The sequence below is a fragment of the Nymphalis io genome, chromosome 29 (assembly GCF_905147045.1).
Source record: "Nymphalis io chromosome 29, ilAglIoxx1.1, whole genome shotgun sequence".
Lineage (NCBI taxonomy): Eukaryota > Metazoa > Arthropoda > Insecta > Lepidoptera > Nymphalidae > Nymphalis > Nymphalis io.
The window spans coordinates 7,194,243-7,211,350 of NC_065916.1; the positions used below are offsets into that span (position 1 = coordinate 7,194,243).

Sequence of the window (17,108 nt, forward strand, 5' to 3'; positions counted from 1 at the left end):
CGGTTAAGATTCACGCGTTCTTACCACTAGGCCATCTAGGCTAGGCTGAATTCGCATACAATCCTTTATTTAATGTTATAAATTTTTTGTCTAATAAAGTATTCATGATTTGGTTACCCTAGTATCGTTTCTATTTGACCAATTTGTGTGATGCCCGTTGAAATCACCCAGTAATAGCGTCTTTTTATAAAAACTAGAGAAAAAATATTCCCAATCATCTTGACTGGTGTCAGCAGACGGAGGACAATAAAGAGAGATTATATTTTCGATATCGCTGCAATTGTATAATTTAACTGCCAAACTTTCTATAGCTGAATTACGATGCTGAAATTCGAATATTTGGGTTTTTATTGACTTATGTGTTAATACAGCAACCCCTACATATGAATCTGTCCTGTCATTTCTGTAAATATTATAATGTTATTTTTATATCGCTATTAGGCTCTAGCCATGTTTCACATAGTACTGCAACGTGGATTTTTTCTTGATGCAAGATATTTTCTAACGCAATTAATTTAGACCTTAAACTATGACAATTCCATTGAATTAAATTAAGTTTTATACTTATCCATCATCAGTAACATTTAAATACTCGATAAAAGCTCTGAGGATTGGCCAATCTTTCAAATTATCCACTACTGACAATATAAACCACTCGATGCAACATTTAATGATACCAATAATTTTCGCTTTAATCGTAACTCTCATAAATATTATTTCCTAAACCCTCCTTAATAGTTGTACCACATCAAAGTCTCTTTTTTCTTCATTTAGTTTAGTTTCATTCTCTTCTTCTTCAGTACTACCTTGTATATAATCAGTATATTTGCGTGGTCTCGTTGTGTAATTAATATTTTTGGTCTGTTTCTCGTTACCTTTGCTTTTCTTTTTGGTGACATCAGAATAAGAAACAGTGTTTTGAGCTTCATATGATACCTCACATGTATTCATCGCCGTCGTATTCAAAGCGGGAAATTCCTCGTCAATAATTTTTTCCTCTTGTTGTCTGTCCTTTTCTTGGATTGGTACGTCCGGCTGTACTTACATCTCAAGAGCTTTACGATATGTATATTTAAACTCGGCCATTAAGTCCCTTAGTTTTTTTTCTTTTAAGAATACAGGACACATTTTTTTAGATAAAGCCATATGCTTTCCTGAACAATTAATGCATTTAAATTCTATAGACTCACAATTCGCGTGATTTTTACCGCATTTAGGACACACTATTTTCGAAGAAGGACATTTTTTGATTGTGTGACCATATTTCCAACAACGGGAACACTGTGAAACGGGGAATTTATAACTCTCAACTTTTATTCTCATGTCATCAACATTTACATAAGCCGGAAGAGAAGAGCCCTTGAAACACAAACGCACTGTTTCACTTGGTATCCAACCATATTCACTCAAATTTCGCCGATTGAGATTTGGTCACAGCAACTAATTGAGCACTGTGAGGGCATTTAAAATTTCATCGTCGGTTATATCTAAGTCAATATTCTTTATAATCCCGTATGAATAATTTTTTCCCATGCTTATTGAATTCGCCAATTCATATTTTTAAATTCTTGACATCTTTCCAATTTCTCCGCACTAACTACACTACTTAAATCTACTCTAACTTTATAAGGGTTTAAATATTTAACTCTGATTATGTTAATAATATTATGTTCTTTAAACTTTTATCTTAGCCAAGGAAAACTGTTTTGGCAATTTTTCGTTGCACGTTTATACATTTCCACTTTATCCCCTTCTTTTAGTCTTTTTTCTCTTTGCCCAACAGTGGTCCAATCTCCTTCACTATCCTCTCTCACTCTTTTACTCATCCGATCATTTCCCTGCAGTTGTTCCAATTCCGCCATATCGGTATCACTTAATGATTCGCTTGACATTGTTAATACGTAGAAGTTAACGCGCCACACAGGTAGGTAGGCGGCGATCGAGGAGCGTACCTCGACCGCCGGTGAACAAAAGGCCGATCGTAAACAAGTAATTAGACACGACGTTCTCGTACGAGTGCCGCAACGAGAGTTAGTTCTTGGGTTGATTTTTCTCCTTCATTCACTTCATAAATAGTTTTGTTTCTTTTCTCTTTTAAAAATTTCTATCTCTTTCTTAAGGTTTCCTAATTATGTTTTTAGGTTTTTGTTTTCTATTATGACAGGTTGTAATTTTTCATCTAATTTTTCCATTAATGTATTAGTTAAGGAGGTTTTCAGCTCGGTTGTTTGATTTTGCATTTCTATTTACATTTTTTCAAATAAAAGTTAAAATTGATCTTCCGTTTTTCTCTTCGAGTTAAATCTGCATATAATGGAACATAACCAGTAGTAGATTTATTTTTCTGGAGCTGGCAACACTGATATGAAGGCGTCACTGACACTAAGATTGCTTTTGTGTATGTCAATGTGTCTTATGCCAATTATGTGACACAATTCTTAACCTTTTGTATATATTTCTTTACGAAATGTATTATAGTGTCCACGATTTACGCGTAACTAATATTTCCACCGCACTCGCAACACTTCAATATGTGTTTATTAATTTCACAATGTGGTAAGGTGATCGTAAATAATTTTAAAACACTTTAAATCAGGAGCTGTACAGTTGTGATGTTTACGCTTTGACAACCGGAAACGGAAAAAAAGTTCCGGCGATAAACGACGTTTAAATAAATTATGCGAAGAAATAACCACGACACTACAATCGGGCTGTTTCCCTCTTCGCAAACGGACATTCAATTTTATGCGCAATGAGTCATCCGGACCCACGATAACAACACCTGCGACTGCATCGCCGCACACTTGTAAACAACTAACGCTTAGCGATAATCGTAGTTACAAAACGTTAGGAATCGGTTGGTCTAATGGCAGCGATGAATTTTGTTTTAATATAGACTTTGAATTTGATAGTAACCTACCTATACTACCTATACTAAGCGCATAATTTTGTAACACGCATCACAAATTTTCGACCCGTTAGGTATTTTAAGTCCATTTATTTTAACAGCAAAAATGTTAGTACAAAAGCTGTTACTGAAATTAGAGTGGGACGACACCGTACCTAGCGTTATCACACACACACACACACATCAATGGAACCGGTTTCTTACCTCTCTGCCTTTATTAAAAACAATTCGTATATTTCGCTATGTTTTGAGTAGTAATATTATATATACAGAGATCCACATATTTACCGATGCCTCGCAAACAGCGTACGGCGCGTACATTTACATTTGCACTAAAAACGCTAATGATAATAACGTTACAGTACGCTTACTATGTTCTAAAGGCAAGGTCGCATCTCTGAAAACCATCAGTATTCCACGCTTAAAACTTCTAGGGGCCCCGGTGGGTGCACGATCGTATAATAAACAACATCCAATGCTCCTTTCAGGCAAACGTCACTTTACTCTTCTTCTTTTCCGACATGCACACAATATGAATCTTGGTGGCCACTTGCGGGCAGAAATCTTCCTAGAAAAGTAGTTCACGATTGCGGGACATGTAAGCGCCTGAGAGGTACACTTACTTCACTCTTGGGGAATTTACCTAGAGAAAGAATCTAATCTACTTTTCCGTTTTATCGTTGTGGTGTTGACTATGCCAGCCCAATGCTCATTTAAATAAAAATAAATTAAAGGCGCTTACATTTGTATATTTATTTGTCTAGTCACGCGCGCTGTTCATTTGGAGCTGGTTAGTGACCTTACCTCTGAAGCTTACATGCTTACTTTAAATCGTTTCATTTCATGTAGATCTAAACCCGCTGAAATTATATCTAACAATGGTAAAAATTTCGTGGGACTAATGAATGATTTCGTTAAATTTCTAGAACGATGTAGCTCTGAAATTATTGAGTATGCTACTCAATAACAAATAAAATTAAAATTTATTGTACTATACGTTGCTCATTTTGGAGGATTGTGGGATTAGACAACATTTTTGGACTCGCTGGGCTAAAGAATACATCTCTGAGCTCCGGACGCGGACAAAGTAGAAAAAAAAAATACAAAGGATCTCAAGCCCAATACGATGGTCATCATAAAAGAAGACAAAATCTCTCCATTAAAATTGCACCTGAAACGAGTCGTTAAAAGCATTCCTGGGAAGGATAGAGTGTCGGCGCTTCACATATGCCGACGACGAGAGAGGCGCGGGGCGCGGGGCGCGGGCTAGCGGCCCGTTGCGCGTGCGCCGCGATTCACCGGACACTCAGCGAGCGACAGCCAACTAGGCGGACACTTTATCGTCCTTGCGTGCAATTTGAATACGCGAATAAATTATTATAATACAGTCCAAGTCTTATTACACCGAAGTCCTTCATTTTCTGGTCCTTCGAAGCGAAAAACCTGCATACTTCCGTCGCATTACAATTGCAACGCAACGGTCATTGACGTCGCGTGGTTTACATTGACCGCGCCCAAGGACAAAGGACAAGAAGTCGTCTCCGTCATCTACGTGGCAGCCTTTGTCGTCTGAAGAAGCTGATGTCAGGGAGTATAATTCTGTATTTGAGTGAGTCCATCCAATTACTTATTTCCAACTTTCCCTATTGAAAACTCTTTTTGCTGAAATTTTTATTTTTTAAATATTTCTCCATAATTAATCTTCTAGTTAATCAAGTAATATATTGCTTAATTACTTCATTGATGCATTATTTAATTATTTTATAACAAAAAGTACGCACGCACTTGACACGTGTTAACCTTGAAACCGGTCAAGTCTTATCGCTTTGAATAGAACCCGTTCGTCTACGCAAACAGGTGCTGCATTTTTTATATCCATTCATTACGATTCCTTTGTTTAATTTTATTTTTTATGACTCTTTTTTTTGTTTCACATTGCAACATAAAAACTTTAAGATGTCTGATAATTTAAAAACCCTTATTAAAAAACGTAGTTCAATAAAGTCTAAATTAACAATATTTAATAATTATTTAATGTTAATAAAAAGCAGTCCCGAATTATCAGAGTTACAACGTCTTGACCTCATGGAACGTTTTCGTAAATTTGAAAATTTATATAATGAATTTGATGACCTGCAGAATACGATTGAACTACTTTCCGAGGATGCCGAGTCTACGTTTACTGAGCGTGAGGACTTCGACCGTCAGTATTTCAATCTGGTGGCACTCACGCGCAGCCTGCTCGGTGCTTCGTCCAACGGTACTGGATCTGAGGCGGGCTTCAAAGATGCTGACTCAGGTGCACATATTTCCAATTCAAGGAATTTTATTCGTTTGCCTAAAATAGATTTACCGCATTTCGACGGGGCCTATCAATGCTGGCTAGAATTTCGCGATACTTTTACATCTTTAATTCACAACAATACTACCATTAATGATATCAATAAATTCCATTACCTTCGAGCTTCACTCCAGGGTAATGCAGCTTTAATTATTAAAAATATTGATTTTAAAGGGGATCATTACAATATTGCATGGGATCTTTTATGCGAACGATACAATAATAATCGCATTCTCGTCAATAACCACATACAGGCCCTTTTTGATGTCGAGTCAATAACAAATGAGTCTAGTGTTTCAATTAGAAATCTAGTTGATACGATCAATAAAAATGTTAGGGCATTAACAACATTAAATCAGCCCACTCAATATTGGGATACTTTACTCATTTATATAATGTCTAAAAAATTAGATTTAAAAACTAGTCGTGATTGGGAAGAACATAGAAACAATACTTTAAAAGATGATCCCACTCTAGCACAATTTTGTTCTTTTTTAAACAAAAAGGCAGATTGGTTGGAATCCGTCGAATCAAATATTAATCTTTCTCAAAATAATATTATTGTTGCTTTAAATAATAATCGTTCAAATAAATTTGTTCCAGATAAAACTACTCAAATACCAAAAAAATCTAATAATAATTTTAATAAATGTCCGCTTTGCTCCCAAGCACATGCTTTATACATATGTGATTCATTTCGAAGTTTATCTATTGAAAGTCGCATACAAAAGGCAAATGATTATAATGTTTGTCTTAATTGCTTACGGTTAGGCCATTCTGCTAAGCAATGCAAACTATCACATTGCAAATATTGTAAAATAAAACATAATACGCTTTTGCATTTAAATTCGAATGACTTCAAAACTGTCAATTCATTGCTTTCTTCTTTGCACCTTGCTACGTCAAATGTTACACTTCCGGCCAATTGCTTGCAGCTTGCTACTTCTGCGCATGTATTACTGTCCACAGTTCTGGTGAACGTGATCGGCGCGTCGGGTAAAAAGTACACTGCACGTCTACTGCTGGACAACGGTAGCACGGCCAACTTTGTTACGCAGACATTCTTCGAGAAACTGGGTTTGTTACGACGCGGTACTAGCACCAGGGTAACAGGTATTAATAATCGTATTTCTACTAGTACACAGTCTTGTCACCTCCTAATAGAGTCTTTATGCTGTGCCTATACTGTAGATATAGAGTGTCATATCTTGCCTGAAATTACAAAAGTGTTACCGTCGTCTTTCGTACACATCAACCACGTCTCTATTCCTTCAGGTCTTAAACTAGCGGACCCGAACTTCAACGTTCCGTCGGCCGTAGATATCCTGGTAGGGGCTGAAGTGTTCTGGAAGGTATTAAGTAAAAATTATATAGATTTAGGGAAAAACTTACCTAAATTACACGAAACTAGATTCGGATGGCTAGTATAAGGTAGTATTCCCCACCAATCTAAACAAAAATCTATTTTTAATCATTTTTGCCATCACACTAATGTCACTCCCGACCTTACTCAATTCTGGGAGCTTGACAACGTTTCTTCAAAACATTCATATTCTCTAGAAGAAAGAGCATGTGAGCAAATTTTTAAGCAAACCACTGTTCGTAACAATGATGGTGGATTTGTAGTCACCATGCCTTTAAAGGGTGACCCTAGTAATTTAGGTCAATCTTATTTACATGCTAAAAATAGGTTTTTATCCCTTGAAAGGCGATTTAGGCGTGACCCTATTTTTAAAAGGCATTATATTGAATTTATGCGAGAATATGAAAACTTAGGTCATATGACTTTAGACTCGCACTCTACAGTACCTGAAATCTCTAAATTTCAATATTTTATTCCCCATCATGGAGTTGTTCGAGATTCTAGTACCACGACAAAACTACGCGTAGTATTCGACGCATCAGCCTCTACCAGTTCGGGCGTGTCTCTTAACGACATACAGATGGTCGGACCAGTAGTTCAAGACGACCTGTTTTTAATTTTAACACGTTTTCGTCAGCATAGGTGCGTGGTTTCAGGTGTGATGATGTTGAGAATACTTATATAGTTTATAAAAGTCTTATGAAAACGACGCTTAACAAAATCTGTTCGACAAAGGGATCAGTATAAAATGAAAACACTTCAGGTATGTCGAAGCCAGTTACTCCTTTTGTTAAACTACCAAAGATCGCCATCCCTATATTTTCTGGTAAATACGGGGAATGGACAACATTTCACGATCTTTTTACATCTTTAGTGCACAAAAGTGATTCATTAGATAATGTACAAAAAATGCATTATTTGAAAAGTCACCTTTCTGGTGAAGCTGAACAGCTCATTCGCCACACTCCAATAACTTCCGCTAACTATAGTGAGTGCTGGGCTCAATTAGAAAAAAGATATAATAACAAGAAATATCTGACTAATTGTATTTTAAAAAGATTGTTTGGTCAAAAACGGATAAATGTCGAGTCAGCTTCATCGTTGAAAGAATTATTAGATACCACGTGTGATTGTTTACATGCACTTAGAAACTTAAATATTAACGTAAATACATGGGATATTATTATCATACACATTGTTACTCTCAAACTAGATAGTGAAACTCGTAAACAATGGGAGTTAAATGTTTACGCCAGCGATTCCAATAACGATTTGCCAACCTTTGAACAATTCAAACTATTTATCGAAAATCGTTTTCGTGCTTTAGAATTTTTAGAACCAAAGGTATCGATGGCTCAGCAGGTAAATAAAAATTATAACTATAACAATTCTCATGGTGCAAAGGTAATGTTAGCCACTAAGTCATCAAGTATGCGCTGTGAATACCTGAGCAGTATTCAACCGCACAAACTTTGTTTTTGCAAGAAGTTTACTAAACAGCCTGTTGAAAGTAGACGAGAGTTTGTGATGAAGAACCGAATATGCTTTAACTGTTTAGGTAGTAATCACACCGTATATGATTGCAAAAAGGTTACCACATGTAGAGTTTGTCGGAAGCGCCATCACTCTCTTCTTCATTTTAATCCTCAATCAGAGCAAACCACATCAGTGAAGCCTACGATAGAAAATGTTAATTCCTCAACTAGTTCTACTCCGATAGTTTCGTGCTTCTCGACAGGAAGGGTGTCAAAGCCAAGACAGGTTTTATTAGCCACTTCGCTAATCAAAGTCGAGTCGAAGAATGGCGAATATCATCCCGTCCGTGCCTTACTTGATCAGGGCTCCCAAGCTTGTTTTCTAACCGAAGCAGCAGTTCAATTTCTTAGTCTAAAAAAGACACCTATACAAGGAGTTATATCAGGACTTGGTGAAAATAGTTCAACCATTGCTAGGTCTATGGTACATTTAAATATAAGATCAAGAGTGAATTTCGACTTCGTGTATACGGTGAAAGCATACGTGTTAAACAAAATAACATCCTACTTACCTGAACGTAGCGTCAACACTAACTTAAATTGGCTAAGTGTCACAAACCTGTGTCTTGCAGATCCAGGATTCCACACCTCCAATAAAATTGATTTGATTGATTGATTGATTATTAGGTGCTGACGTTTACAGCCACATCATTACAGAGGGGATAATAAAAAATCCTGCCTGCAATTTAATCGCCCAAAATACTACCTTAGGATGGGTCATCTCGGGTGTTGTAGATAACGAAGATAAAGAGAGGTCAAAAGTTATCAATGTATTACATGCTCAGGTAGATAAAGAAGATGATATTTTAAAAAGATTTTGGGAAATAGAAGAACAAACTAGTACAAAGCAAATACTTTCACCGGAAGAGAAAGCATGTGAAGAGTTCTATAGTCTAACTACTAGAAGAGATGAAAGTGGGAGATATATTGTAAGGTTACCTTTTCGTGAAGAGAATACACTATGCATGTCTGGAAATTCACGAGATATAGCTGAAAAAAGATTTAGGTCATTAGAAAAAAGATTAGGAAATAATAAAGAACTAAAAGAAAAATACGTAGAGGTTATACAAGAATATTTATCATTAGGACACATGAGACCAGTAGCAAAAGATGATATGAAGAAAGATAAAGCTTTTTACTTACCTCATCATGCGGTTGTACGCGACGATAAAACTACTACAAAAGTTCGAGTAGTTTTTAATGCATCTCAGAAGAACAGTAACGGAGTTTCTTTAAATGATAATCTTATGGTAGGACCGAAATTGCAAGCTGACTTAAGGCACACCATATTAAGATGGCGATTGTATCCCATAGCACTGGTAGCAGATATAATTAAAATGTATCGTCAAGTCAGAATTGCTGAAGGAGATGCAATGTTCCAACGCATACTTTGGCGTGATTGTCCGGAAAAAGAAATTGTTGACTATGAACTAACGACAGTCACCTTTGGTACAGCTTCTGCACCTTATCAAGCCGTTCGGACGTTACACCAAGTTGCTTTTGATGAAGGAGACAACTATCCACTTGCAAAAGATAAAGTACTCAATTGTTTCTATATGGATGATCTTATGACAGGGTGTTACGAAGTGGATCAAGGATTAGAAATATATACACAAATAACAGAATTATTAGGTAAAGGTGGATTTAAATTGCAAAAATGGAATTCCAATAATCAGGAATTAATAGAAGAAATTAAGGAAATGGAGAATGAGAAAGATCAAGGACAATTATATATAAATAGAACAAACAAGGACATAATTTATATGGACAACATAGACAAGGTTAAAGAAATATCACACGAAGAAGTAAAAGAAGTAGAAAACAAGATAGATAGTACAATAAAAATATTAGGAACCGCAGCCAAGACACCTTCCAGTACTTAGTTAATCTTCCACCGCTGACGACTGCACCTGCAACTAAAAGATCAATAATTTCAAATATAGCACGGCTATTTGATCCTTTGGGTTGGATAGCCCCAAGTATAGTACTAGCAAAGGTATTCATACAAAAGTTATGGCTTACCGGCGTTAGTTGGGATGAAGAACTAAACGTGGAGCTAGTAAAGGAGTGGATTGACTATCGAGAGCAACTGTCACTACTTACCGACGTACGCATACCTCGTTGGATAGGCACAAGATTGAATCAGAAGCTGGAACTGCATGGATTTAGTGACGCTTCGAAGACAGCTTACTCAGCCGTGATTTATTTGAGGACCATTGACCTTGAAGGTAACATACACGTGACACTTATTGTTGCAAAAACCAGAGTAGCTCCTGTAAAACAAATTAGTATTCCACGGCTAGAGTTGTGTGGAGCAGTTCTTCTGTCACAACTTTTGATCGAAACATCTAATATCTTGAGTATTCCCAAAGATCAAATTAAAGCATGGACCGATTCCACAGTTGTACTAGCCTGGATAAACGACCACCCAAGTAGATGGAAGACGTTTGTAGCTAATCGAACATCTGAAATACTAACGAACATGAAAGCATCTCAATGGTTTCATGTTTCGACAAAGGACAACCCCGCAGACTGCATCTAGGGGAATATCGCCGAAATCACTTCTCACCTGTGATTTATGGTTTTCAGGACCATCATTCCTGAAAAAGGACAATATATCCTATAACAGACCAGATAATTTACACAAATTAAACTTGGATTTAGAAGAGTGCGTTAAATCTTATGTAACGGTTGTTCCAAATAATTCAATTTTCGAAAAATATTCTACATTAAAAAGGTTAATAAAAGTTGTTGCATATTGTCGAAGATTCCTGAAAAATAACAAAATATATCGTGGAATGTATTTACAAATAAATGTTGTATAAGACAAACACAAATAGAAATATTTACAGAGGAATATACACAATTACAGGATAAAGGCTATTTACAAATAAAATCAAGAGTATTGAAGTCACTTTGTCCTTACCTTGATAATAAAGGAATAATAAGAGTTAGAGGCAGATTGGAGAAAGCGTTGAGTGAACAGACCAAACATCCGATTGTACTACCACGCTGTAGTCCAGTTACTCGACTTATTTGATTAGATGCTCATGTCAAAACGCTGCACGGAGGTCTTCAGTTGATGATAAATTTTTCGAGGACAGCCTACTGGCAGCGATGAATTTTGTTTTAATATAGACTTTGAATTTGATAGTAACCTACCTATACTACCTATACTAAGCGCATAATTTTGTAACACGCATCACAAATTTTCGACCCGTTAGGTATTTTAAGTCCATTTATTTTAACAGCAAAAATGTTAGTACAAAAGCTGTTACTGAAATTAGAGTGGGACGACACCGTACCTAGCGTTATCACACACACACACACACATCAATGGAACCGGTTTCTTACCTCTCTGCCTTTATTAAAAACAATTCGTATATTTCGCTATGTTTTGAGTAGTAATATTATATATACAGAGATCCACATATTTACCGATGCCTCGCAAACAGCGTACGGCGCGTACATTTACATTTGCACTAAAAACGCTAATGATAATAACGTTACAGTACGCTTACTATGTTCTAAAGGCAAGGTCGCATCTCTGAAAACCATCAGTATTCCACGCTTAAAACTTCTAGGGGCCCCGGTGGGTGCACGATCGTATAATAAACAACATCCAATGCTCCTTTCAGGCAAACGTCACTTTACTCTTCTTCTTTTCCGACATGCACACAATATGAATCTTGGTGGCCACTTGCGGGCAGAAATCTTCCTAGAAAAGTAGTTCACGATTGCGGGACATGTAAGCGCCTGAGAGGTACACTTACTTCACTCTTGGGGAATTTACCTAGAGAAAGAATCTAATCTACTTTTCCGTTTTATCGTTGTGGTGTTGACTATGCCAGCCCAATGCTCATTTAAATAAAAATAAATTAAAGGCGCTTACATTTGTATATTTATTTGTCTAGTCACGCGCGCTGTTCATTTGGAGCTGGTTAGTGACCTTACCTCTGAAGCTTACATGCTTACTTTAAATCGTTTCATTTCATGTAGATCTAAACCCGCTGAAATTATATCTAACAATGGTAAAAATTTCGTGGGACTAATGAATGATTTCGTTAAATTTCTAGAACGATGTAGCTCTGAAATTATTGAGTATGCTACTCAATAACAAATAAAATTAAAATTTATTGTACTATACGTTGCTCATTTTGGAGGATTGTGGGATTAGACAACATTTTTGGACTCGCTGGGCTAAAGAATACATCTCTGAGCTCCGGACGCGGACAAAGTAGAAAAAAAAAATACAAAGGATCTCAAGCCCAATACGATGGTCATCATAAAAGAAGACAAAATCTCTCCATTAAAATTGCACCTGAAACGAGTCGTTAAAAGCATTCCTGGGAAGGATAGAGTGTCGGCGCTTCACATATGCCGACGACGAGAGAGGCGCGGGGCGCGGGGCGCGGGCTAGCGGCCCGTTGCGCGTGCGCCGCGATTCACCGGACACTCAGCGAGCGACAGCCAACTAGGCGGACACTTTATCGTCCTTGCGTGCAATTTGAATACGCGAATAAATTATTATAATACAGTCCAAGTCTTATTACACCGAAGTCCTTCATTTTCTGGTCCTTCGAAGCGAAAAACCTGCATACTTCCGTCGCATTACAATTGCAACGCAACGGTCATTGACGTCGCGTGGTTTACATTGACCGCGCCCAAGGACAAAGGACAAGAAGTCGTCTCCGTCATCTACGTGGCAGCCTTTGTCGTCTGAAGAAGCTGATGTCAGGGAGTATAATTCTGTATTTGAGTGAGTCCATCCAATTACTTATTTCCAACTTTCCCTATTGAAAACTCTTTTTGCTGAAATTTTTATTTTTTAAATATTTCTCCATAATTAATCTTCTAGTTAATCAAGTAATATATTGCTTAATTACTTCATTGATGCATTATTTAATTATTTTATAACAAAAAGTACGCACGCACTTGACACGTGTTAACCTTGAAACCGGTCAAGTCTTATCGCTTTGAATAGAACCCGTTCGTCTACGCAAACAGGTGCTGCATTTTTTATATCCATTCATTACGATTCCTTTGTTTAATTTTATTTTTTATGACTCTTTTTTTTGTTTCACATTGCAACATAAAAACTTTAAGATGTCTGATAATTTAAAAACCCTTATTAAAAAACGTAGTTCAATAAAGTCTAAATTAACAATATTTAATAATTATTTAATGTTAATAAAAAGCAGTCCCGAATTATCAGAGTTACAACGTCTTGACCTCATGGAACGTTTTCGTAAATTTGAAAATTTATATAATGAATTTGATGACCTGCAGAATACGATTGAACTACTTTCCGAGGATGCCGAGTCTACGTTTACTGAGCGTGAGGACTTCGACCGTCAGTATTTCAATCTGGTGGCACTCACGCGCAGCCTGCTCGGTGCTTCGTCCAACGGTACTGGATCTGAGGCGGGCTTCAAAGATGCTGACTCAGGTGCACATATTTCCAATTCAAGGAATTTTATTCGTTTGCCTAAAATAGATTTACCGCATTTCGACGGGACCTATCAATGCTGGCTAGAATTTCGCGATACTTTTACATCTTTAATTCACAACAATACTACCATTAATGATATCAATAAATTCCATTACCTTCGAGCTTCACTCCAGGGTAATGCAGCTTTAATTATTAAAAATATTGATTTTAAAGGGGATCATTACAATATTGCATGGGATCTTTTATGCGAACGATACAATAATAATCGCATTCTCGTCAATAACCACATACAGGCCCTTTTTGATGTCGAGTCAATAACAAATGAGTCTAGTGTTTCAATTAGAAATCTAGTTGATACGATCAATAAAAATGTTAGGGCATTAACAACATTAAATCAGCCCACTCAATATTGGGATACTTTACTCATTTATATAATGTCTAAAAAATTAGATTTAAAAACTAGTCGTGATTGGGAAGAACATAGAAACAATACTTTAAAAGATGATCCCACTCTAGCACAATTTTGTTCTTTTTTAAACAAAAAGGCAGATTGGTTGGAATCCGTCGAATCAAATATTAATCTTTCTCAAAATAATATTATTGTTGCTTTAAATAATAATCGTTCAAATAAATTTGTTCCAGATAAAACTACTCAAATACCAAAAAAATCTAATAATAATTTTAATAAATGTCCGCTTTGCTCCCAAGCACATGCTTTATACAAATGTGATTCATTTCGAAGTTTATCTATTGAAAGTCGCATACAAAAGGCAAATGATTATAATGTTTGTCTTAATTGCTTACGGTTAGGCCATTCTGCTAAGCAATGCAAACTATCACATTGCAAATATTGTAAAATAAAACATAATACGCTTTTGCATTTAAATTCGAATGACTTCAAAACTGTCAATTCATTGCTTTCTTCTTTGCACCTTGCTACGTCAAATGTTACACTTCCGGCCAATTGCTTGCAGCTTGCTACTTCTGCGCATGTATTACTGTCCACAGTTCTGGTGAACGTGATCGGCGCGTCGGGTAAAAAGTACACTGCACGTCTACTGCTGGACAACGGTAGCACGGCCAACTTTGTTACGCAGACATTCTTCGAGAAACTGGGTTTGTTACGACGCGGTACTAGCACCAGGGTAACAGGTATTAATAATCGTATTTCTACTAGTACACAGTCTTGTCACCTCCTAATAGAGTCTTTATGCTGTGCCTATACTGTAGATATAGAGTGTCATATCTTGCCTGAAATTACAAAAGTGTTACCGTCGTCTTTCGTACACATCAACCACGTCTCTATTCCTTCAGGTCTTAAACTAGCGGACCCGAACTTCAACGTTCCGTCGGCCGTAGATATCCTGGTAGGGGCTGAAGTGTTCTGGAAGGTATTAAGTAAAAATTATATAGATTTAGGGAAAAACTTACCTAAATTACACGAAACTAGATTCGGATGGCTAGTATAAGGTAGTATTCCCCACCAATCTAAACAAAAATCTATTTTTAATCATTTTTGCCATCACACTAATGTCACTCCCGACCTTACTCAATTCTGGGAGCTTGACAACGTTTCTTCAAAACATTCATATTCTCTAGAAGAAAGAGCATGTGAGCAAATTTTTAAGCAAACCACTGTTCGTAACAATGATGGTGGATTTGTAGTCACCATGCCTTTAAAGGGTGACCCTAGTAATTTAGGTCAATCTTATTTACATGCTAAAAATAGGTTTTTATCCCTTGAAAGGCGATTTAGGCGTGACCCTATTTTTAAAAGGCATTATATTGAATTTATGCGAGAATATGAAAACTTAGGTCATATGACTTTAGACTCGCACTCTACAGTACCTGAAATCTCTAAATTTCAATATTTTATTCCCCATCATGGAGTTGTTCGAGATTCTAGTACCACGACAAAACTACGCGTAGTATTCGACGCATCAGCCTCTACCAGTTCGGGCGTGTCTCTTAACGACATACAGATGGTCGGACCAGTAGTTCAAGACGACCTGTTTTTAATTTTAACACGTTTTCGTCAGCATAGGTGCGTGGTTTCAGGTGTGATGATGTTGAGAATACTTATATAGTTTATAAAAGTCTTATGAAAACGACGCTTAACAAAATCTGTTCGACAAAGGGATCAGTATAAAATGAAAACACTTCAGGTATGTCGAAGCCAGTTACTCCTTTTGTTAAACTACCAAAGATCGCCATCCCTATATTTTCTGGTAAATACGGGGAATGGACAACATTTCACGATCTTTTTACATCTTTAGTGCACAAAAGTGATTCATTAGATAATGTACAAAAAATGCATTATTTGAAAAGTCACCTTTCTGGTGAAGCTGAACAGCTCATTCGCCACACTCCAATAACTTCCGCTAACTATAGTGAGTGCTGGGCTCAATTAGAAAAAAGATATAATAACAAGAAATATCTGACTAATTGTATTTTAAAGATTGTTTGGTCAAAAACGGATAAATGTCGAGTCAGCTTCATCGTTGAAAGAATTATTAGATACCACGTGTGATTGTTTACATGCACTTAGAAACTTAAATATTAACGTAAATACATGGGATATTATTATCATACACATTGTTACTCTCAAACTAGATAGTGAAACTCGTAAACAATGGGAGTTAAATGTTTACGCCAGCGATTCCAATAACGATTTGCCAACCTTTGAACAATTCAAACTATTTATCGAAAATCGTTTTCGTGCTTTAGAATTTTTAGAACCAAAGGTATCGATGGCTCAGCAGGTAAATAAAAATTATAACTATAACAATTCTCATGGTGCAAAGGTAATGTTAGCCACTAAGTCATCAAGTATGCGCTGTGAATACTGCTCAGAACCGCACAAACTTTGTTTTTGCAAGAAGTTTACTAAACAGCCTGTTGAAAGTAGACGAGAGTTTGTGATGAAGAACCGAATATGCTTTAACTGTTTAGGTAGTAATCACACCGTATATGATTGCAAAAAGGTTACCACATGTAGAGTTTGTCGGAAGCGCCATCACTCTCTTCTTCATTTTAATCCTCAATCAGAGCAAACCACATCAGTGAAGCCTACGATAGAAAATGTTAATTCCTCAACTAGTTCTACTCCGATAGTTTCGTGCTTCTCGACAGGAAGGGTGTCAAAGCCAAGACAGGTTTTATTAGCCACTTCGCTAATCAAAGTCGAGTCGAAGAATGGCGAATATCATCCCGTCCGTGCCTTACTTGATCAGGGCTCCCAAGCTTGTTTTCTAACCGAAGCAGCAGTTCAATTTCTTAGTCTAAAAAAGACACCTATACAAGGAGTTATATCAGGACTTGGTGAAAATAGTTCAACCATTGCTAGGTCTATGGTACATTTAAATATAAGATCAAGAGTGAATTTCGACTTCGTGTATACGGTGAAAGCATACGTGTTAAACAAAATAACATCCTACTTACCTGAACGTAGCGTCAACACTAACTTAAATTGGCTAAGTGTCACAAACCTGTGTCTTGCAGATCCAGGA

The 17,108-nt window shown here is 36.7% G+C and overlaps 1 protein-coding gene across 5 annotated transcripts; it reads left to right on the plus strand.

Moving 5' to 3' along the window:
• Positions 1-4,555: 4,555 nt before the first annotated feature.
• Positions 4,556-15,588, plus strand: LOC126779579 (uncharacterized). Of its 5 annotated transcripts, none has more exons than XM_050503696.1 (3): positions 4,556-5,207; positions 5,853-6,362; positions 14,914-15,588. In XM_050503696.1, exons 1-3 carry the CDS (start codon positions 4,865-4,867, stop codon positions 15,066-15,068), a joined length of 1,008 nt encoding a protein of 335 aa, XP_050359653.1. In that variant the 5' UTR covers positions 4,556-4,864; the 3' UTR covers positions 15,069-15,588. The 5 variants fall into 5 exon arrangements, with proteins under 5 accessions (XP_050359653.1, XP_050359651.1, XP_050359652.1 ...); XM_050503694.1 differs by lacking the exon at positions 5,853-6,362 and adding an exon at positions 14,242-14,751 and having other exon boundaries at positions 14,914-15,428; XM_050503695.1 differs by lacking the exon at positions 14,914-15,588 and adding an exon at positions 6,525-7,259.
• Positions 15,589-17,108: the final 1,520 nt, after the last annotated feature.

What these genes read in the sequence shown, in the direction of transcription:
- LOC126779579 (XM_050503693.1), top strand. Translation starts at nt 4,865, where the DNA reads ATGTCTGATAATTTAAAAACCCTTATTAAAAAACGTAGTTCAATAAAG. An exon ending in CTTCAAAGATGCTGACTCAG is followed by an intron (nt 5,208 to 5,852) that starts GTGCACATATTT and finishes AATTTGTTCCAG; the next exon opens with ATAAAACTACTCAAATACCA.